This window comes from Athene noctua, chromosome 15 (assembly GCF_965140245.1).
Source record: "Athene noctua chromosome 15, bAthNoc1.hap1.1, whole genome shotgun sequence".
Lineage (NCBI taxonomy): Eukaryota > Metazoa > Chordata > Aves > Strigiformes > Strigidae > Athene > Athene noctua.
Window position 1 is genome coordinate 2509180 of NC_134051.1, and position 24035 is coordinate 2533214.

Below are 24035 nucleotides of genomic sequence, written 5' to 3' on the forward strand. Positions count from 1 at the left end.
TCCTATAGGTCATCAGCTTTGCTGAGTTCAGAAAAAGTTCTAGAACTTCTTAAAAGGTTGTTTTAAAGTTTTTTAGGTTTAATGTCGTACTGACCGGTGACTGCTGGGAAGAGGGGAAAGCACAAGGCTAGAATAAAAAAAAAAAAAAAAAGGAGAATACACATCAAATATTTAACTTGCTGAGATTTCACAGTAAAATTGAGTAACCAGCTATGAAGGGCTGGTTGTGCTGCATGGCATTTGAGAAGATCCTTGGGAGAAAGTGATGTAGGTTCCTGTGAGAAGCTGGCAAATAAATACCTGAAACATTTAAAGGCATGCTGTGATTATAAACCAGGCAAACACTGTCAAGAGCATCAAGCAAACTCTGCTTCTTCTAGGGCAGCACTGTGAATACCTCCCAATCAGCGTGGTGGACTTTACAGACAAATTGAGGTGAATTTGTGAGCCAAGTGTTGTGGGAATCCTTACTTAATACACAAGGAAGGATCAGAAGCCGTAATCACCCAGTATGCAACTGGTCTTAAATGACTGTTTTTACTGCCGCAGAAGTAGATAAACACCTAGAAACACTTTAGAGTGGGTCAATGGATTTTCTTCCCTTTTACGAAAGGAAAACATTAAGAGCAAATCTGGAGTGAAGCTTCTAGCAGCAAGAACTCTAAGAGCTGTGGCTAAGCAGAGATGGGTAAATTTAATTTAAAACCTTTATGACCAGTTCAGACAATGCTGTGGATGCCAGGAAGAACACCACAGCCAACTGTGAATTTTCAGGTGAATGTTAATTACGCACAAGAGCCCCATCCCCTCCCTGGTGGTCCCTTACTGGCCAGACTCACGGGCAGCTGGGGTGTCCGGGACAGCCCCAGGAGGGGTCTGGGCAGGGTGCCCCCTCCTCTGAGACCCACTTGCAGGGCTGGCAGAGCCTGGCTGGGTATCTCTGGGGCTCCCCAGCCTGCCACAGTCCCTCAGTGTACTTCTGGGGATGCGCAGGCAAGCTTTTTATCACGTAAGCTAGCAGTCGTCTGTCTTGTGCGTGTGTGTAAAATGCGAGCTGCTGAAAGGTCCCTCCCTCTCCCTCCAGAGGGCTCATGCCAATCTTCCAGCTGGAATAAAAGAGGAAAAACCAATTAATCTGTGTAAAACCCAGTACAGTGACCATGCCTTTGCCTGTGCAACAGATTTCATAACTGGAGCCCTTCTGTGCTCCAGTAAGTTCAGCCTAAAGCCATTAGTGCAGAAATTAATTTATGCCAAATGCCAGCAATAACCAAGCAGTGCCCAAAAGATGACTGTTTATTCTACCAAGTGGCTGTGTGTCACAGATGTTACCTCGACTTTTCTAAGCCATGACTGACATGGCTGGGTTTTAAAATGGAAAGCCTTGCCCCTGTGTGTGCAGGCACCGCGCGAGGCTGCCCAGCTACTTCAGAAAGCGGAGTGACTGCGGCGTGCCACGCACACGGGGAGAGCAGCCAGCAACAGCACCGGCCAGCAAACTGACCCTGGACAAGATTTTCATAGGGGCAAGTTAATGATGAAAAGCAGTAATTGTTTCCTACGAGGCAGCAGTACTGCTGCATACCTGATAACAGAGAGGCCAAGGGGATGGTGTGCCACATTTCCCCAAAACCAAACGAGTGGGGATGCCCCCAGCCCTGCCGAGTGCAGAGAAGAGGCAGAAGCAGCAACAACCAGCCAAGTCCTGACCTCACCTACAAGCCGGCAAGAACAAAGGAGGGAAGTGCTGGGAGGTCACAAAATTGAGGCCAAAAGGTGGGTGCAGTAGCTCAAGGTCTGTGTGGGACACAACAGCAGACCAGCTCCAGAATAAGAGCATCATTCCCACTTCCAGGCTTCAGCATGTAAAAACCCCACAGACCACTACAATCACCCCCATAACCAAACTGCACTCCCTTGGGAAGCTGATGGCAGGAATTTGGACAGCATGGACACTGGCACAGCAGCTCCCAACACTGCCTCAACCACGACCCTCCCCGTCAGGTGATTTCAGGGTGAAATAACGCCCCACCCACAGGGTATTATTCCCAAGTAGCGGTCCCATCAGCCGCCCTCTCCAGTGGCTGGTTTTGGGGGTGTACCGGGAGCTCTACACCGCGCCAGGCTAAGAGGGACAGTGCTCTTCCCAAACAACTTCACAGCCCATTCCTGCAACACAGCCAGCACTGTACAAACTTACCAGCTTCTCCACAGACTCTTTGCTTGAATCAAAGTGGACAGAGGTCTCTCAGGACTCATTTTCTGGCAGAATCATATCCCGCAAGAAGACAACGGTTATTAAGCCCCCATCGCCATGTTCACACACTCCCTCTCATTGCATCCCACATCCTGCACCTTTTCATTTAAGAACGGTTTATGGTGAGATGTCATTAAATGTCAACCTACAGCTACTGACTCAGGCAGACAAGTTGCTCCAAGAATCAAAATATGAAGCCAGGATATATTATGAGTATAGTTCAAAATGCCTTGGTGGTTTTTTTTTTTTTTTTTTTTTTTTTTGTGTGCCTTCACCAGCTTAAGAGTAAAGCAGCAGTCAGGGCTGAAGACTCATTTCAGAATTGTTCACTTGTGGGCAAAAGCTGATATAGAAAGACTTGTTATTTCATTTCTAGTCAAACAAGGCAGATGGGTACAGAAATTACAGCTGGCCAGGAGTTGCCAGCTGTTGAATGCACATTCAAAGCAAACAGGTTTTGCACTGCAGCTTGCAAAAACTAAACATATTAGTCCAACACTCAAGTCCACTCCTAGGCAGAGGGCAGCTGCCTGGGCCAGCACGCAAGTAATGTGTGAACCAAAAGACACGGGTATTGAGACCTCAGATTTAAATAATTTTAAAAACAGGCAGTAGCATCTATATGTAGAAGACATCACCAGTGCATTATCTTCCACTGCAGCTCCTACTATTAACTTACAGGAGTACTTATTTTCTCTGTCATTTGTAAGTCATGCTAAATTGTTCAGAAAAAAATGTGGTATGAGCACATAAACACTTGCTGATGAAAAAACTGAATTCAAGCTATTCAAATAACAACTGATGAAGTCATCCGATCTTAAAAAGTGTGTACAACAGCACATTAACAGCAGCAATTTAGCTAGTCAGCTCAGAGTTGTAAGCCACAGAAAAAATCCCTTCCAAACAACACATGAGCTCATCAGTTTGAGTCATGCATTCAATTACCTACTCTTTAGATTGACAAACAACAAATTACTTCCATCAATAACAGGGGTCAACAAAACATATGCTTTAAAACAAAGGTGGATTCATCCCAGGTCTGTGTCTTTTGGTGCTAGCATTTACCTCAGCAGTATTACTTCTTTGTTTTAAGCAAGGTGATAAAAGTTCCTGAACAATATCACTGCAAAACCTGCCCAGCTCCTGCCTGCAGAGCTGGAGTTGAGGGTCACAAAGCACATGCTTTTACTGCTGCACTCCTGTCCTGCATTGTAGCTGTGCAGCCGTCTTGGGAACAGGATCAAGAGGCCTCAGTTCTAACTGGGCATGCAGGAGACTGGTGCTGCTCCCGCGAGGTGCTGGCTGGGGTACAGGGGTAGATAGAAGCCATCTGCTCAAGCCTTCGTCATCTCCTGCTCACACAGCAAATACAAAATCCACTCTTGCTGCACAACTCCACGGGAGGTAACAGGGAGCTTCCGATTATTTAACTGTGCAGCAGATGAGTTTGAGCTGTTCCGAGCCGAGGAGTTGAGCCCCACGCGCACGGCCAGGACCCCACGTCCCCGAACAAAGCTCAGCACGCCACGCCAGCTCCTGCCAACTCAAGGGAGCTGCTGCGCCGCTTGGCAGCTCCGCGCGATGCAGCCGACAAGCTGCCAAGCACCTCGTACAGAGGCACACATAGAAACAGAGAGAGAACAAACACCTTTCAATTGTTTGAAGTTATCCAAATTTGTAGAGTATCTCCCGAAAAACATACTCCATCTTTCACTCGCATCCACCTCATTTCAGACTGGAAGCTTTCAACAAAAAGGCTGCTTGTGTCAGTTTGTTCCCAGGCATCTTCAGCTACAGCTAAGGACTCGTAGCTGAGGATCTTGACCAAATAACTGCTTGTTTGGGTTTGTAACCAGTCAAAAGCAAAACACTCATTTGGGGACCTCTAGGAAGCCCAGATTTGCAGAAGACTTAATTTGTCCACTGCCTGCTCCACAGCCCAGCAGCATTTCAGCAGCTACGTGGTCCTCACACAGAGGAACTCTGTTCTGGGCTCATTTAAAGATGACAACTGCGTCTGAAAACGGCATCTGGAGCCAGAAGCAAATCTGTTCCTACAGCTCGAACAATTTCAGTGGATACCCGGGAAACCACAGAAACAGTCAAAAGTCAGTCCAGAATTGGGGATGTTAAGTGGATTTGTGCTTTAGAAGAAAATCAAGAATGATTTTATGCACAGAAGTGACAACAAACAAAAGAGTTTCTTCATGCTTTGCAGTTCAGATCTCCATAAAAACTATACAGCTGCACACAGAAACAAAGACAGCCTATGAGGAAAATCAGAGGGCACCATAACGATCTTTATTGTTGATGGATTACCATACAAACACCAAGATACACTTGGAGACAAAAAACCCGACAACCCACAGCACTCAAAAAACCCCAATTATTTGTCCAAAATACCTTCGATATCCCAGCCTTGCAGAGGTTAACCCTCCACATTTATGCTTCTGAGCATTGTGTAGGTTAATACATAGGCAATGTTGTTGTACAGCATCAGACCTCCACGGCATGACCACCAGGCTGAGGTGCTCACCACGTGCATCAGATGCCAGGCTCCCTCCTAGGGCTGCACACCTGCTCGGGGATCCCGTACGTGGATCCAGACGTACATGGCCACAGTTTCCGATCGGCGGGACATACAACCACAGCCCCTCCTGCCACCTCCCTACCCCCTGCTGCTCAATGCCAGTTGGCATCTCCAGGTTTTGTCATTTAAAGGGTCACGTTGCAACAGGCAATGGAGGCCAACAGCAATGTTGCAGCCATCTCCAGATGGATGCTGTACACCCAAACGCTCAGAAAGAAGGCTACAGCATTTCAGCTGGGCACAGACGGGTTAAGCACCACATGCCTGCTGAGCGTGTGTACTTAAACAGCTCCCACAGCAGCTACAGGGAGACCACTTACCAAGAATTTCACTGGATCTTCAGTCTTGCTGCACTGGCCACGAGCCCCATGCTGGAAAGGGACCACTCCACGCTGGAGGCACCAGGACAGCTGCTAACACTGGTTTCACATTTTGGTGTACTGTTTCCAGCGATAACAACTCTCCTGGGACCTGACCTACAATACATTGCTGCGTGCACTCCAGAGTGCCTCCCTGCCCTTAAAGGATCAGCTGGCCCCGCTAGCAGAGCGGGCGCCCCTCTACACACCCGTATGAAGCATGTCACATCACAGCGCCTCCACAGCAGTTCTCAACAGCCTGAAATCAGGTTTTCGAACCCTTCACACCAGCTCAAATTGGAGCCTCCCAAGTCCTCTCCTCCTCCTGAACTACAGCTGTTGCAGGACAAAGATCTCACCCCAGCTACCCTGGCAGAAACTCGGAAGCACAAGTTTTGCTGCTACCAGGTGAAAGCCAGCATTTTGCATTTTTAAAATAGGGAGGAAGTATTGAATTTTAACCTTGTAATACAGATGACACCTACAAGAACACAAGCATGTCTCAACCTAAGGAGGCATTTCTCAGCAAACACATACTTGCTAGCATGGTGAGCAGCACAGATAAGGCTCTCAGATTAGGTAAAATCAACTCCACAGTTTCATCTCCTCATGCCATAGCACAGATATGTGAACTGTCTCCTGTATGGATTTTACCATCAAGTTACTTAAACATCTTGACAATGTAAGAAAAAGAATTTCTTGTCCCAAGAGCTGTTATTTAAGTTGGCAAAATAGTGGTGGTGGGTTTTTTTGGTGTTTTTTTTTGTTTTGTTTTGTTTTTTTTTGTTTGGTGGGGTTTTTTGTTTGGCAGGGCTTTTTTCATCTAGTTATGTCTCCTGTCCACTCAGCCTCCAGAACTACAGGCAAAAGGGACTATGGCCTGCTGCTGTCAAAACTGGTACAGAAGAAAACAGAAGACAGAGTAATTTCTGCGTACATGACTGCGGGTATGTGAAGAGAGCAGTCATTTGCAAAGGCAGGACAGTGGTATGACAAAACCCCAAATGGGCCAGGGAACTCAGAAGCTGGGCTGGAAAACAAGTTAAAATGGCATCTCTAAAAAGAAATTCTTCTAAAATCTGCATTTTCTTTACAAGGAGATTATTCCAAAGATGCACAGCACCTTCTATTAAACTGCCAGTTAAGTACAGCCTTTCAGTGTTTGTTTGAATCTCATGAGGCTTTTTGTCCAAATTCAATGCCTGATATTGAAATGGCTGCAGCACTGCACAGCACATACAGGACATTAATCACTTCAGGGGTTATATTTATAGAACAGGTGTCGGTAGTTTTAAAATGATATAATATTGTCTGGTTTCTCAATAGAGTGATAGAAATGAGACAGAGATAGAAAAGAGGAAGAAAATCTAAAAAGCTATGGCTACGTAGAAATGCTCTCAGCAAACAGAAGCCCTATAGGAACAAACAATCTCTGAGCTGATGTTGCAACCTTAAGATAACTACAACTTTTACAGGAACAAAAAGACGTTTTCGATGGGGGACCTTAGCCCTGAGCCACAACCCTCTACAGTCCAGGAGAATTTTCTTTCGGGTGAGTCCCAGCTCACAGCATTTAGCAAAACAGAGCCGAAGATTTTCATACTGGAGCTTCCTTCCTCCTCCTCTGCCTGCAATCAGATAGCGACTGGTATGACATAATGCTTCTGTATCACTCTCTGTTTTGTGCCAAGCCTGGGCTGCCAGAGGAAGGTGAAAGGTAAAGGGAAAGAAAAAGAGATTTTAAAAAGCAAGGTTATAAAACCTCAGCTCCAAAACTTAACTTCATAGCAGAGCTATTTTCAAGTGCAAGGGAAAGATGCTCTGCTCTTCCGAGAGAGGGAGGCTGCTGGAGGAAAACATGCCAGGGAACAGCTGGAAATAAAAGCTGAAGGAGACGGGGCGGAGGAGGAGGAGACATTTTCCGTGGGTTTTCCTATGCGGCTTATATACCAAAACAACCAAGCAAAAACACACCAAGAGAAGTGGGCAATGCCATCGCAGGATCTCAATAGAGCAAAACCTACTCGCTTTTTAAAAATAACAGAGAAACTTTTAATCCCATTTATTAGAAGAACATTCCACCCATTTCAGATTTATATTGCTCAGTTCACATCACCTTTGTGTACTCAGGGCTCAGAAACACATTAACAGCCATGTAAAAGCAAAGCTTTTATACAGGGGATTAGAGATGGCAAGAACTGCCCAGTGCAACTGAGAACTTTGCAGAATAACTCCCCAGCTTTAGAAAAACACAACAAAAATCAACCCTCCTAGGGTGCTATGCATCCTTAACTGTGACTTGAGAGGGAGCTAAAGATATCAAAACCTGCTAGGCACTCAGTTTGGTGTCTGTTTTTTTTCTTTTGATGGGGTTTTTTGTTTGCTTTGTTTTAAGTTTAAGCTACAGCTAGCTAGTCCCACAACAATCAGAGATGGAGGTTCAACACTTTATATTTGGAAACATCTTTCACACAAAGTAGTAAAAGACAGAGAAGTAAGAGATGCTGGAGTTGTTTCTCCACCAAAGCTTGCTCTGATGAGATCAGTTTTGTGTCCCTGATGACAGGGAAGTGAACATCCCTGAAGGACACTGATGCAAGTGCTGGCAGACGTGGGGAATTGCTACAACAACCACTCTCCACTCTGTAAGCCGTCAGAAGAGATTTCTAGCAGCATGACTGGTGTGGGCCAGCTGAAGCATTCCCTGCAGATCAATTCTGCAGCCACTACAGGGACGTGATGGCAAGGCTGCACTTAGAACAACATTTTGCCTCAATCTCCCTTACATCAGAGTTCTAAACCCTCAAAATAAAACATTACTCCAATTAATACAGTCGTGCCAGAAAACAAACAGCAGTTTCCACTGGCGTGCAGCATCTGAACCAGCAGGCCAGCCCAGCTGGACGGCTCGTGTCTACCACCGACAGGGACAACGCTGCTCCAGCAGACAGCAGGAACGCGCCCGGCAGCACGTGGCCAGGCGGGGAGGAGGAGGCAGCAGCAAAGCAGCACCTGGATCAATGTTTCCCTCCCTGCTGATGCCAAAGAGAGCCCTGACACACAGCAGCAAAGCTGGGATGAGCACTCAGCCGCAAGCTCAAGCCCATGCTCAACTTCTGTATCTCTCGTATCTATGCACAGAAGGTGCCACCACATCAGTGCTGTCCCTGCCTGAGGCTTTACGGCACACATGTACACCCAGAAACTGTCTCTTGTATGCTCAGGAGGAGAAGGTTAGATGCTGTCAGGTATTGAGAGGGGTCCTTCTACAGAAGCTGCAGAGGTTTAAAGCAGAACTGCTCAGCTACATGCTTCATTAAGGCTTTGGAAAAGCAAACCAGCAGTGGCAAACACTGCAGCAGTGCAGCAGGACCTCCAGCCAAACACGACAGCAAACACAGAGGCTGAAGATCAGAAGCAAGTGGCCATCTCCCTGGTCAGTCTTGGAAACATGACAGGCGAGGAGCAGAAGCATCAAGAAACATCCCCTTGCATGCCTTCGGTGGCAATGAGGAAGACAAGGCAAAGAAAGCGTCCCCTTTCCTCCATCCCTGCGTATGTCGGCTGTGGTACTTGCCAACCATGAGATCATCTGTAACTAACTTGAAGACTGCTACAAAGCAAAGCAGAGCAGTTTTACAGGTGACGTTTCTGCATGCATGCTGGTGCCCGAGGGGTCACAGGACATACAGAAAGGGTAATTGCTGTAAAGAAAGACTTGAAAGGGACAGCTTAGGGACCTCCAAATTTAGACAGCTGTACAAAAACAACCAGACGGAAAAGACATCCAAAGATGTGCGTCACTCAAATAACCTGGTAATTAAACAGCAGTTATGAGGTCCCCAGGCAAACAGCACTGACAGGGAGGATCCAGACCACCTCCAAGGGCTGAGCAGTGTCTTCAGCTGCTCTTCGCTAATGCTGCTTCTCCCTGCCCCCTCGGCCAGGGAAAGGGCATGAAGCCACACGGCCCCAGACCTTGCTCCTTGCACAGACACCGAGCTGCAGTGCAGTCACCACCCCTGCCCCAAAGCTGAATTCCCTGCACTTCTGCTACAGGGGAAATGCTCTTGGGAAAGATACAGTTTTTATCTGAACCATAAAACCCGTCAGTAGCTATTGCAATTGAGCACTTAAGTTGTCTTTTTCCTAACATGTCTTTGGAATGCAGTGGGTAACAGAGCACCTAAGGATGCTGCTCGAATAAAGGCACTAAGCCCCAGCTAAGGGATGGGGTTGAGACAAGGCATTGGGGCTCACTGCATTAGGGCTGGTCACAGCACCAACCCTGCAGCAGGACTTTCATTTTAGCTTTCACACGCTCTTTGAAAGGAGATCAGAGCATGGACATAAAGCCTCATCCTCATCACTTTCTTAATACAAGCTGAGGACAGAGAAAAAAAATAAAAATCCATCCCCCTTCCAATCAAAGCCATCTGCTCAGAAACACGCTCCACTCTTCCCCTAACACACGCTTCTCCTTTCCTATGGGAACAGCAGCAGGTGAGGGGGAAGGCTGCCACAGAAAAAGCCCTTCATCACGTGAGGATGGAGCACATCACATTCATGTCTGCGTGGTGAGACCAGCCCCGGCCCTATTTCTGGTGCACACGGGGCACCGTCTCATACAGCAGCAATGGCACTCGTGCCTGCCGAGCGCTCCCGCGCAAGGAGTCCTCCCCTGACTCACCCGGTGTTGATGCAGCCTGAGCAGGGCTGGCTTCTCAAGCAAGCTAACAAACCAGCTCTGCAAGATCATTTCAGCACAAGCACACGAATAACTAGATATTTGAGAGCAGATGTATAACATAGTAGTGACAAGGCCATGGGTCCTTCAGGTGAGGAATAGCCTTGTCTTCCTTTCGCAGGACACGTACACCGCCCCTACTTTTACACGCAGCTCCACCACATCTCATTGTTCAAAACCACCTTGCAACCAGAGATATTTCTGCCCTGCTTCACTATTTGGGGAAGGATAAGGACAGACCCCAAGTGGGCTATTTAAGCACTGAAGTGGCAAGTGATCTGTATAGTTGACCTGGAGCTGCAAGTAAGGCCATGCCATGCAGCACAGGGTCCAGAGCAGCCCTCCCCCTGTACCTCGGGAAAATGAGCGAGTGCTGAGAGGAGAGGGCATCTGGGGAAAAGACAGGATTTTCAGTTCTTGGGTGAGGTGCTCCAGGTGTTAAGAGTAGCAATGGGGCTCTGAGAATGGCACCCTACCTCCACCACTGCAGATCTGGTGAGTGGGGTGGGTGAAAGTTGGGAAGGAGAACAATGCTGGAAGTCCTGAAGAACGAACCATAAAGTTCTCCCAAAAGCCCACATTTTTGCCAAAATATTAGTAATATAAGTCCAACTCAGTTACAAACCCTCCTGGAATGGGAGGTGACAGTATCCAGTCACAGGACACAACTCCCTGCTCTGCACAGGGAGTGCTGGGTGTGGTGCTCCCGCAGACCAACATGCTCAGTAACTTCAGCATGAACCTACTAAGAAACACACAGGTGACAACTGGACCTCAAATTCCTCCTCAAAATGCTGGTTTTGATGTCACCAGAAGCTCTGTATCCAGTGCTCTTGCAGCTTGGGTGCAGCAATGGTCAGGGGCACCATTCGTCTCTTACTGCAAAGGCCAAGAGCATCCAGGGAGTAACAACCACCTCCACTTATATGGACCAGATGAATTTCTAACAGCAACTTAAAGGACATTGCTAAGGTCTTGCTATACACAATAGGAACTGCAGTGTCTAATTTAAGACGTGCTTGATTTAGTGCGAGGTGCCAAGCTATACGGCTGTGTTGAGAAGCAATGCTTCCGCTTGGGGATCCTGACCAAGGACAGACAGAAGCAACTATGAGGCTTTAAAAAAGACACAGCTCTGACTGCACTCAGGGCTCTCAGATACTGGACACAAGCAAGCAGAGGCTGCCCGCTGCTTACATCTCACAAAAGCAATGCTGAGAGAAAAAGGGCTTTTTCATCTCTTGGTTGCCCACTGTTCCAACACCCAGGTGCCCACAAAGAAGGCAGGAATCCCTCATACCCTTTTCTAGAAGCCACATGTACAGCAGAAGAGCAGCAGTAACACTACAGAGCGTCATTTTTAAAGGTACAACCTTCCCAGAGCTGAAAGGACAATATACTTTACACCGCATTTCAAAAACCCGTGTCAAAACAGCTGCAATTGGCCAACCATGTAAGAGCAGCAGACCTCAACGGGACAAGAGAGCACAGGCATCACAGCTTTACCCCTCCCCACTGGAGGTTAGGGATCTGAGCTCGACATGAGATGTCCCAATCACAAGATCAACTAAGGCATACCGCATTTCACACCGATAACACCAAGTTCTGTTTTCTGGATAGATCAAACAAGTAGTAGATGATAGAATATTTGTTTCAAATTGGAACGTGGGGTCTGGGAGAGGAGGAGGAGGAGGATGCACTTACAAATAGACGATTTACAAACAGACCTTCTACATATGCCACTGTCGCAGTTTTGGGACAGCATCAGGCACGTGTCAAAAAGAAGGTCAGGCACTAGCTGTTCACAAAAAATCTTAAGTGCCTTCACATCAGGGGATGGTCTCTGTCAGGGCAGAGCGAAAGCACACCAGTGGAGAAGTGTGCCCTGTCAGTATGCACATCCCAACTGCGCCGGAGACAGAGCAAGTTTGATTGCCAAGGCTGTCAGGAATATCAGCAGTATCAAATTCACTCAGATCTCAATGCTACTCCCCCTGATTATCCAAAAGGCATGTAGCTTCACAGAAGCAACAGAAGCAGAGGCTATCAGAGTGTGTATTACTGCGAAAAAACAGGATGTGACCTAATTCTCTAATTAGGAATGGGTCCAGTTGCCCACAGAAGACGAGAAGGTTCCGAAAATATTAGTTCACTGAGATTTCTTTTTCCAGAAGATAGATGGTGGCATTTTGTTCTTATAGTGAGTACAGAGACAAGGCTTTTATAGCAATAGCCAAAGTCACCGTTCTTTGGGTTTTTTCTATATATCAAAGAACCTACCGCACACTCATTTTGCAATTGTACTTATTACTCCTGCATTGCCTGCTTCAAATAGCAGCCAAAACCATTTCTATCAAAAGACAATCCTGACTTTAACAGTTCACTTAAAACAACAACTCCGTTACACTCTTCATCCTTTTCTGCTTAGTAAACACCAACCCCAAGGAGCAGCTCTACAGCTCCCAGATGAGACAGGTTCTTCACAGACACAAACTCTCTTCAGGGAAGCTTAAAAGTGCCAAGCATCTCCTCGAAGGCAAACCACACCAGCTCATCCAGACACCCAAGGAGATGAATGATACCACAGCCTTCTAGTTCCAGAATTTGCTGCTCTCATTTCACAAGCAGCCTGACTTCTGAGTCACCACCTCTCCGTAAATCTCTGCGGAGCAGGTGTGCCCTTGCATCAGCTTCTATGAAGCTGGTAGTAGCTCCGAGGACTAAGCACGCAGCTAGGAGCCAAGCCACACCGCTCCTTTATACTCTAAATTCAGCCATCTTCAACATAGAGCATCGAGAAGCACCCGATGCCCTCTGACTCCTGCTTACAGGCAAAACTAAGCACCACCTGCTCCAGCCCTGGGGTTGGCTGCAGTGATGATGCAGGACATGAATGGGATCACTTCTGTCGAGCCCCTGGGGACATTATTTTGCACGGAGTCTGGGGGGATGGATGACAGATTGAAAACCACCCCAGGACTCGCACCCTGCCAGGTCGTGTTACGCTTTAGCTGCAGCGAGGGGACGCAGGAAATAGCACAGCGCCACTCCTTGGCTCTTAATTATGGTCTTGTGACACTGTAGTTAATGGTCTGTCATGGGCTCCATTAGAAACCTTGATGTTTGCAGGAGGCGGACCAAGCTGCGCTCACAGTAGCCAGCTACCAAGTGAGAGCAGCTCTGGCCTGGAAATAAGGCTCCTGGTTACAGACCCTGCTTCCTCTGGCTGCAGCCCGGTCCTGGCGTTAACCCCGGCAGCTCGGCCCTCGGAGCAGGAGCAGGGCGCCGAGGCAGAGCTCTGCTTGGGAAGGGTCCAGCCGCGCTGCGGGACTTGTACATCCAGGGATTGATTACATCAGACACCGACCTCTCTGACGTCTCTCTGGCCAAATTCTCCTGCAGATCTTCACGATTTTAAGCAAGAACTGTGGCCTTGCTGCTACCAGCCACGCAACCCCTGATAAACCACACTATGCTTCCAGTTCATGGGGGGGAAAAAAAAAAAAAAAAAAAAAAAAAGGCAAAACAACCCCTCCCTCCGCAGTGCCGGTCTCCCCACGGGCAGGGACCCCTCGCACGGGTCCCTGCTGCTGCTGCCCGCTGCATAGGGGCCACTGCTGCGGCTCGGGCTCCCCCGGCGAGGCCGCGGGCCGGACGCTGCCCCCCGGCCCCCCCTTACCGTTGCTGTAGGCGTAGGGAGACTCGGAGGCGCCGTCCTGCAGGCTCTCCAGGATCTCTCCCTTCCCCACGTCGCTGTCCCCCACCAGCAGGAACTTGAGGAGGTAATCGTAGCTCTTCACCGGGCTGCCCTGGGTTCCCATCCTCCCTCTCATCGGCGAGGAGGCCCGATCCGCATCCTCCGCCGCCCGCCGGCCTGAGGGGGGGCTCCGGCCCCGCTCCGGGGACACCACCGGGCCTCTCCCCCCGCCGCAGCTCACAGCCGGCCCACCGCCTCGCCTCGCATCTTCCGCCGAGGGACGCGCTGGGGACCTGCGGCGGGAGGAGGAGAAGGAGGAGGAGGATGGTGGAAGCAGCCCGGCCCCGCCGGCTCCTCAGCGCCCCCCGCCGCTGACAAAGCCCCCGCGCCCGCCCGCACAATGCGCCGCCGCCCCGCCAGGCCCCGCCGCCCCAACCCGCCCCGCCGGGCCCCAGCGCTGGGCTGGGCCGCCCCGCACACCCACTCGCACACCCACCTCACCGCCGGGCGCCCGGGGCCGGGCCGGGCCGCGCCGCCGCCACCACGGCCGCAGCCTCCGCCTGCCGCCGCCGCGCAGCGCCCGCCCAGGCCGAGGGAGAGGCGGCGGCAGGGCCCGCCCCGCGCCCCGGTAACGCCGCTTCCATAGGCTCAGCGACGCGCCCGTCAAAGCCGGCCCCGCCCCGACTCTCCCCTCCGGGCCCTGGGAGGGCGGGGCTGAGGGGCGGGGCCGGCGGCGGGACGGGCGGGGTAAGATGGCGACTACAGGCCCCGGCGTGCCTTGCGGGAGGCGGCCGCGGCAGCGCGGGGCGCGGCGGCGCAGAGCATGATGGGACAGCGAGTCCGGAGCGGGGCGCGGCGGGGCGCGGCGGGGGACTGGCCAGACGGAGCGTGGGGCATCCAGGGGTGGGGTGGGAGCATCCAGGTATGGGGGGGCATCCCCAGATTGGCGGCTATCCAGGTCGGTGGACATGGGGGGGCCATCCATTTATGGGGTCATGCCGGTGTGGGGTGGGCATCCAGGGACGCGGGGAGGAGGGGCTGAAGTACCGGCGTGTGCCCAGGTATGGGGGGCACCCAGCCGGTACCCGCCGGTGCTGAGGCCGGACGGATGACGCCCAGTGAATCCCCGGGGGACAGGGACGGCCATGGGGCCTCGACGAGCTGCGGCACCAATACCCGCCCCAGCGGCACCTCCCCGGGACCGGCCACCCTCGGCATCGGCCCGGCACTGCCCTCCGGGAGTCCCGGCTCCACGAGGCGCCGCTCCCGCAGGAGCCCCGTGGGAATGTGCCCGTGCCCTCCCTGCCGGCATCGCTGACAAATCCTGTGCCGAACAAAGCATCCTGCCTAATCTTTTTAGAGCCAAGCAGGTCATTAGGTTCCCGACCTGTCTGCCTCCAATTAGCCCCATTTAAAACGATATGAGTCCTCCCAGGAGTGAGGGGCCCCAGCCCAGCGAGCGCCGGGGATGCTCATCCGCACGCAGGGATGCTGCGGCTCCTCCGGCTCCTTCCCAGCGGCTGCGAGTGCCGGAGAGCTCCGGACAGGTCTGAGGCGTTACAGGCTGCCAGGAGCCTCTTCCCACCTACCGGTGTGCCCCCGCCTGCACACGGGCACCCCGCTCCCCCTGCCCTGCCCGAGGGGTTTAGCTCCAGGGAGGGGTCCACGGACCCCACCTCACCCAGGTTGGTGTCACTCGTGGCTGGAGAGGGAGACGGGATGGGTGGAGGGGGGATGCTCTTCCCCTTGGCCTCGCTGCCAAACCGCCCTGGATGTGGCTCCCCTGGGGCAGAGGAGGTCCCACAGGAGGACTGAAGATGGTTGTGTCCCACCATAGGGTGGTGGGTCCCTCCCAGCGTCACCAAGACACTGCTGGGGCACGAGCCTCTGCTCTGCAGAAAACAGCTTTTTGCTGTAAATGCAAATCGGTGGCATGGCAGGTCCCAGGGCAGGGGCGTGCCCGGGATGTGCAGGGACCTCACAGATGCCGGCAAATGGTTCAGCTCCATTGCGATGGGCCAGCGCAGCGTGAAAGTGGTGATGGGGGGACAGGATGGCACCCACCACCCAGCCCCACCACGCTCCAGCACTTGTGAGCTTTGTTCCTCTTCCAGCTTTCAGACTGCAGCCCCCAGCCCCAGGCCTGGGCATGGTCCCACCTCCCTCCGCCCTGCCTCCTCTCTGCTCCTGTCCCAGTTCTGAATCCCTTCCCGATTGCCTCGTGCTGGGAGGTCACCAGCATCCATCTCATCCTTCCCTGCTACAGAGATACCCCAGTACAGCAGCCCCAGTGCCCTAGGTCCCTCTGCTCCTCCTGCCTTGCCCCCCTGATCCCCTGCCCTTCTGCCTCCCCCATTTCTATGAGCCTGAGACCCCCCCAGCGTTTGTGCAACTGGTGCTGCAGCTCGTCAGCGCAGGAGCAGGGGGTCTTGCCTTGCCCAGTGGCATGGAAGCATGGCAGCCCTCCCTTGGGCTAGTGAGTCAGCTCCTCTGCTCTGCTTTCCTCCAGCCTCCACTCCTCCTCCTCCTCTTGCTCTGCTCCCTGCCCCACGCTCCTCAAGTTGCAGCAGCAGCAAGACTTCTTGCTTTTATAAAATATTAATTGCTGCCCAAACCTGTCTTTTACTGCATGGCTGATTCACCTTCCTCCCTTGGGGACTGCTTTGCCATCAAGCAAAGGGCCAGGACAGCTGCGGCCACGGGTGTGTGGATAACCCCCATCACTGACTCCTCTGCCAAAAATCTCCCAAAAGTGGGGCTGGCAAAGGGGAATCCGTAAAATGGGCTGAAGTGGGGTGGACCAAAACCAGGTAAATGGCAGCTGGCAAAGGCCAAGCAGCTCCACCACGCTGGCTGGGCAGCCAAGGGGATTTTCCACCCTCGGAGGTGATGGACTGGGAATGTGCAGTGCTGGGGACCAGGCAGTGATGAATGCATCAGTCCTCAGCCAGCTGAGACACAAGCTCTCAGCACTGAGATGCCGCATCTGAGCGCCCCATGGGGCAGCAGGACGCCCCTGTCCTGCTGCTCTGGGGACAAGGGACCCCTCTGCGCTCCAGTGAGTTCATACTGAGGATGATGCTCTGACCCTGCCCAGCCTGGGGAAGGCAGATGGTAGAGCTCTTCCCTCCATGCTCATAGCGGGAGGGGAGATGGCAGAGCTCTGGGGTGAGGGGCTGCCCCCTGCCTGGTCTCAGCCTGGCTCCCTCTCCTCTCCTGGGGCCCGAGCTTATTTGCTGCCTTGGAGCCAAGCAGTGTACACTCCTTTGGGGGGGCCTGTTTCGATGAGGGGTTTGTATCCCCATGGGGAGAGGGTGTCCTCCCGCTCAGCACTGCTCAGTTTGGTTTGTCTGCACGGCAGGGGCCAAACACAGCCCCCTTCTGCCTCCCCACCCCTGCCTCCCAAAAAGCCGAGCTCATCCAGCCTCTGCAAAAGCAAAATGAAATAGCAGATAAAAGCAAAATGAAATAGCAGATAAAAGCAAAATGAAATAGCAGACGTCCTGCTGACTCTATCTGGAGCTGCTGCTGCCCCCAGCCACTGTCGATGGCATTCCCTGGGGAGCAGGGGGAGAGCTCAGAGGGTAAAGCCTGTGGAGGGTAAGGCCTGCAGAAAAACTCTCGCCCTGATGTGGAGCAGGGGAAGTGGAGAGGGGAGATTTGTGTGTGCCCGCGTTCCCTGGGAGGGGAGAAAAGCCATTCCTGTCATTTCTGTCCACCAGTCCATTGTATCCAAAGTGGCAGGGAGATGGCAAGAGGAGGATGATGGGCAGGAATTTCGATTTTGTTTCTCTTTTCTTAGCCTCTGGTTCTCAGTCCTGCCACTACTCCAGGGCCAACCCCAGAGCCCTGGTTTATGGCTCATTCAAGTGATTTCTCACCTCCTTGGTGGGGTGGTGGAAACCAAACTAGAGCCCAGAGCAACGGGAATCATCACGAGAGAAGCAGCACGGAGAAGGCGGTGGGGTTGTTTCAGGAGCTGATGGAAGGACACTGCAGGAAGCAGCAGCCTCAGCATGAGGCAGATGTAGGGGGTGATCCTGGCAGAGGCTTGCTGTGGCATGGGGACGTTGTCACAGCCGTGCATCCAGCTGCTGTGCTTGACACTCAGCTGGCCTGGGGCAACACCGCTTCACCGCCACGCTCCCGCAGGACAGCACATGGCATCTGCGAGGGAGCCCAGGTGCCAGCCTGAGCGCCTGGGGAAGCTGGTCCGTCTCAGTCTGCTGACTGCTGAGGAACAGCCCTCCAGGTCTCTGCCGGCAACAGCACTCCAGCTGTGGTCACACCCCGGCTCTGCATGGCCTCAGACCACCAGCAACCAGTGGTGCTCTGGGCCTGCCTGGACAGTCCACGCTGCAGAAGGCAGGTGGGCTGCATGCTGCTATATGGGTGCAAACTGCTGAGGAAGAGGAATAAAAAGGAGAAGGAGAAAGGAAGGGAAGGGAACAAGGATGAATTCAAGGGTGTAATGGCTCTGATGTTAGGAGTGGCCACAAGGCACCCATCATTCCCAGGCACAGCCTGTGCTCCTGCTCAGACTGCATGGTGTAAGTGCTGCAGCGTTAAGTGCTGCTGAGATTTGTCCCCTCCACCCTGCCCCTCACACTGAACAGCAACAACTCGCATGGGCAGGCTTACGTAAAACAAAGGAGCCCCTCACTGAATCATAGGAAAAAAACCAAGCTGGAGGAACATCACCTCAACTGCCTCCCAGGCCTGAGGCAGGATCTGCCAGATCAGTGCTCATCCTTGCAAGGGTTTCATGGTCTGGCCTTAATAGAACACTCTCAGCTGGAGGAGTGGTGAAACACCTTCTGTGTGTGGAGAGCAGAGGTCAAGCCCAGCCAGGCCTCAGGACTGGGATGAGCCACCTGCTCAGCCAAGCTGAGCCGAGCCTCCAGCAGCCACCCTGCCCAGTCCCCGTGGTGGTGGCAGCCACAGAGGTGGCAAGATAAACAAGAGTTGGAAAAGCTCAATTTTCCTCCTGAGCTCTTTATTCTAGTGTGATCAAAATCCATTTAGGTTCTGATTAGAAGGTTTAATTAACCAAAAAATCCACACCTGTCAGCAGAACAAAGATCTCCATCCCTTAACTCTCAAACACAAGCACCTGCAACTGGTAGATGCAGAGCCCCTCTGGTCTCAGCTGCGCGTGGACCTGCTGACAGCAGCCCTGCTGGCATCGCCATGGCTCTGTCAGCACTCCTCTCCGCAGAAACCGTACTGCCGTGAGCACCCAGCAAGTCTGTTTACACTCCTGGGAGTGTAAGTCAACATATGGATTGTACACATGTGCAACACTCTTTCAGTGGGCCTGATGGTATATTCACACGTGCCAGCAGAAAAAGGCACGGTCCAGCTGCAGGATCGGGGCAAACTCCCAAAACCATAACCAGGGCCTTCAGTGCAGTGTAATTACTGAGATTTTCTTTCAGCATCGTCACATGCTATTCTGGTTAGGAAAGGAAAGTATTTCTCAAAGGCAGAATTTCTATCTAGGATGGAGCTTTGTACGCTGTGAATCATGTTTTCCTTCACAAAAAACATGCCTATGTAAAGATGCACATCGAGTGTTGTGCCAGCACTGGGAACCATAAGGTGGAAGAAATAATAATAAGGAAATGTAGTATTAAAAGAAGTCTGCAAGATAACAGTCTTTGAATGATGGTTGGCAAAGACTGCTTGTTGCCTGCTATAAGGGTTGTGTGGTAGGAATCAGAGAAGATTTGAAATCTTTTAACTACTTCTCATCCAAGGACTGATATGGATAATATGGATCTGAGGATAAATTAGAGCCACAAACTTACCAGCAGTCTCTTCCCTGAAGAAATGCCAGCACTAGGCCTGTCTGTGCTGCTGTGGAAGATGATGCTGATCCCAACTTCTAATTAGAAAGATGACATAAGGTCAAATGTTCCTGAGCAGGATGTCTGCTAAGTTGTTGTAATGTCTCTGCGCAGAATCGGAAAAGGGTGGGGGAAGACTATTTCACAGCAGTGACTGGAAAGGAAGAGGAGAGACATGGCAAATATCCAGCAGAAGAAACTCACAGGCTCAGATACCATCAGGGACAAGGAGAATGACAAGTATGAGAAACAGTAAGAAACCTCAGGCACCAGTTGTGTGTGACACAGGAGAACTACACCCACAAGGGGCTGTAATTTCTCAGCTGTGCTACTCAAGGTCCTCTGTATTCAAAGAAGATTCAGGCTCTTGGGTTGGAGGAAGAGCTTTTTCTCAGTTTGATATTTCACCAGCCCTGGAGTCAGTATTAGCCTTTGGTAAACAGACGTTCCAACACTGCAACATCTAATATCTTTGGCAGGTTCCCAATAGGAAGGACACATTCGCTGGTTTTCATGTCTCTGTCCTGTCTCTGGGGCTTTCAGGTCACTTGATCCCAAAGGACAGCCACAATTAGGACTGTTGTGAGCTGTCTGGTCTCATGGAAAGATTTCAAAAGCTAGGATATTAGGAATATTATTTTCACAAGACCAGAAATAATAAAGTTTCTCACAGCAGTTAGTATACCAAACTATGCAGGCGTGGGAGGAAGCAGAGGGAATATCATTTAGTAGCTCCAGTGGAAACATGAGAGGGACGTAAAGCGTAAATCTGCTCTGCTGAGTGCCAGGTAAGGATGGGTCTCCATGATTCTGACTTAAGCTGAAGTGAGAAACATTACTCAGACCATTCATCCACTACATGAATCACAACCTGGAGTTAGTCACACCTGGAGAGAAATACCTGGGCATCGATATTGCAAGAGAAGAAGTTACTGTATTTGTACATGAGTTTTAAGCAGTGATCGTTAAAGAAGAACAAAGGTCTCTCCAGTTTCTGCAGTCAGCGATGTCCCACCTAGAGCCTGCAGTGGCACAGTGGTGGGAGGGCTTTGCCACACTGCCTTTCTTCAATGTGTCCCCTTCCCCTGGATCAAGGTAACAGGGCATCCTCTTTGGGTAGCAGTGCCTATGTAATACTGCCTCCCTTCATGAAGTCCTTAAGAAAACTGTAAGACCTTGGCAGCTCCTGTGTCTGCCTGCTAAGGAATGTCTGGACCAAGTGCCTGCCTACAGAGCTTCATTTTCTCCTGATCAAGCTATGACTGAAGAGGCAGTGGCTGCACCATGAGAGGCTTTGAGCAGCTCCAGACAAACGAAATATATCTGGCCAGGGATGTCTTAAAGCAGCGGGTCCATAACCCCCTCTCTTCTGTGGCAGCTTCAAGTACATGGATGAGACATGGGGCTGGAGTTGGAAACACTTACCCTGCCAGTGGAAGGGCTGACTGAAGGCTACTAAAGCCCAGGGCACCTTGGCTCCACCTGCTCCCACTGGAATACACAGGCAGCCCTGCAGAGAAGAGCTGGGTGCGGCAGCCATAACACATCCTCCTCTTCTTCCTCCATCCTCGCTTCCTTGGACAGACAGAGGAAAAGGGCAGGATCCACAGCTCTCACCTGCCAGTTAATGCAGTCACTTCAGGCACGCAGAGTGGCAGCAGGGTACAGTGATACTATATCGTTTCAGCTGGGGCAAGAGGAGCTAGCAGACCTGGAGAAAGTGTACTTTGGGTAATGATTGTATGTAAATGTCTACATTTACAAAGTACCCAGTGGGACATCACACTCTTGTGCACAGAGGCACTTTCCCCAAGAGAGGGAATAGAAGGCTCACATCAAAATGAGCACACCATCAGACTGGGACATTGAAAAGCCAAGCACTGCTGCACTGTGGAGGCAGTATCCAAAGCAGGAAAACTCTCCCAAGAGAAATGGGTCTATAGTTTCAGGGAAAGAAGTGGCTTTAAATGCCTCGTATCCAAGATAACTTCCTTGACTATCAGAAACTGCAAAAGATGAGGCACTACATGGTGAGGCTCTCACCTGGGCCCTGAGAAACAGGGAGACACAGTCCACGCTTCCCTGAGCTGGTTGAGCTGTGTAACAAGCTGGGCTGCTGCAGCCCTCTGGCAGACACACCAGCCAGAGCTGGACTCAGCAAAGCTGCGTTTGCCTTACACTGCGACTAAGTGAAGAAGCCCTGAGCCTTGGCAGAGCCCTGAGCTCTCAGCTACCATGGCTTGTTGCCACGTAAACCTGAGCAGTCTGGGGTCTGAGGCTGTGTGCTCTGCTCTTCCATTCTGGTGTCAGCTCAGGGCTCAGCTCTCCCCAAAACACTATTTGCTGTTGAAAAAATGTAGATGAGATCATATAGGCACAAACGTACAGCAGTCTGTGTTTCTGGGCCTCCAGCCCCGCTGTTTCTATGCTTAGCACTGCCTGGTGCTGCAGTGGAGGTGAATCCAAGCCAACCCAAGAGGAAAAGAATAAATATCCCACGAACCCAGATAACCCTGCTGTACAGTTTTCAGTGTATGGCTCTACAAGCTGATCCTCCATGTTGGTTTTGATCAGTCGGCTTGAAGGCTGAAGCATAAAAGGTCCAAAATACCCTTTGGCAGAATGCACCTCAGCATTGTGGCTTTGAATGACCCAAAGGCCTTGTTTAATATGGCCCTGGCGAGCTGACATGGAAGGAACATCATCAAACCATTCAGGAGGTACTTCCTTGATCACACTAAATGCTGGTTTCATGAGGCACTGACGGGTTTAACCTTTTGCTTCAAAAATAATCATTAGCATATTACACAAACACAGTGTACGGGAAGAGGAAAGTTGAAAAATAATGTTTAAAAATACTTGCCTTTAAAAATGCAGCCCCTCCCATGTTACCAAAATCTAATTAATTAAAGGGATCTAGCAGTTGCTGGCTCCAAGATGCCTTTGGTCCAAAAGCATTAGGATTCAATGTATTTTTCTGACCAAGTCTCTCAAGCTCTTTTGCTGTCTTTAGTCTTGCTTCTCTCCTTTGTGTTTCCAAGGATATATTAGCTCTCCAAGGAACAGCTTCTTGCAGAGAGATGTCCAGGTATCCTTCGGGTAACAGCTGTAGGTTGGCAGCCTGTATGTCTGTACCACACTGCCGTAGGATAGAGGGTTGATCTATGAGGAGAAGAAAGAGGGATAGCAGCAATGAAAATGTTGCAGTAAGAACATCACAGGTAGCTGAGGAGGACAAGTCTAACTTTTGCTTAGCACTGTCCTTTCTTAAAACATCAGTACTGGTACTCACAAAGCACAAGAATCCCTCTTTGGCTAACTAAAGCTGTTTAGTCTTCTACAACATCCCAAAACATTAACAAATCAAGCTTGGCAAGGAGCATTATTAGAATCATTTCCAAGCAGAGAAGCAGACACAAGCACCAGCAAGATTTGAGTGATGCTCATTACACAAGGGTGTGGGACTGTTGCCTTGTTGCGTTTGGAGGCTGCAGAGGCTGAAGAGATGGGGGCCTCCCACCACAGACAGCAATACTCCATTGGGGGTGCAACTCCTCTATAACGTGCCAGTTAGGCCACATCTTTTACGGGCCTACTGCTTTAATGTGCTAAGCCCTCAGCCCACAGCTGTGCTTTAAGCTAAACCTGGTATCACCTGATACCCACCCAGTGGAATCTCCTAGCAGAACAGGATGCATACCACACAGTGGCATGCAGGGCTGCTCATTACCATTTTAAATTAAGTCTCCTTGGCTGAGTTAATCTTTTTTAATTAGATTTCAATCACCATGTCAAGAATGACCACGTCTGGAGTCTCTGCCTACGGAAGCTCATGGCCTCTGATTATGATCTCAAAGTTGCTGTGCTGACCTTTTGAAAGATGGGGGAGGCAGACAGACATGTTAGCTGGAAAAGGGGTGACAGAAGCACATTAGACCTTGGAAAAATCTCATTTCAGTGAAGCACTTCAGGATAGAGAGATAGGTGAAGTCCAGAGGACTGATCCAGTCTGGCCAAGATCTGATGCATGAGAAGGATGCATGGCAATAGTCTCCAAAAGACTAAACAGATTACATAGAAATGGTGGATCTCAGAAAACAGACCATGAGAGATGCCAAGGTGAGGAGACTTACAGAGCTAGAGGAAGCTTGTACAGTGGGGAGAAATGGAAGGACATCCTCCTCCAGCAAGAGTCCAGCTATGCTGGAACCAACCAAGCAGCTGAGTGAAAGGAGACTATAATTCACAGTAGAAAATCCAGCCACAAAAAGGAAAGACACAGCAAAAGCCACACAGACAGTCACTACTTCATCAAAAGCTGAATATTTCTTTTGTCCAGTGAGGAGCAACCACTTTTCTGAGAGCCTGCCTGTACCACCAGTTTGCTTCAGCTCTCTGGTGCTCATGGAGAGGGGGAGGATGAACTCAGAGTGCCTACAAAGATGGAGCTCTGGGAAAGGGTGATTAAGCAAACAGTTCATTAGAATTAAACCTGGAGACCTTTGTCAAATTAGTTTCAAAGTACAACACTGTTGA

At 50.8% G+C, this 24035-nt stretch overlaps 2 protein-coding genes across 4 annotated transcripts in view; both read right to left on the reverse strand.

Annotated features, from left to right (window-relative positions):
- The window catches only part of RAB40C (RAB40C, member RAS oncogene family), a 35132-nt gene extending 20906 nt beyond the window's left edge, over window positions 1-14226 (reverse strand). The window contains exons 1-2 of the mRNA XM_074919465.1: window positions 14147-14226; window positions 13633-13943 (exon numbers count right to left, since the gene is read on the reverse strand). Coding sequence (XP_074775566.1) covers window positions 13633-13786 — 154 coding nt within the window. The 5' untranslated portion in view covers window positions 13787-13943; window positions 14147-14226. The remainder of the gene's footprint in view (window positions 1-13632; window positions 13944-14146) is intronic.
- Window positions 14227-18643: 4417 nt separating this feature from the next.
- PIGQ (phosphatidylinositol glycan anchor biosynthesis class Q) overlaps window positions 18644-24035 on the reverse strand; it is a 36713-nt gene continuing 31321 nt past the window's right edge. For 2 of the 3 annotated variants that reach the window (XM_074919522.1, XM_074919523.1), the window contains exon 11: window positions 18644-22661. In XM_074919522.1, the coding sequence (XP_074775623.1) occupies window positions 22509-22661 (153 nt within the window). In that variant the 3' untranslated portion in view covers window positions 18644-22508. The remainder of the gene's footprint in view (window positions 22662-24035) is intronic. The other variant, XR_012634604.1, reaches the window with a different exon arrangement.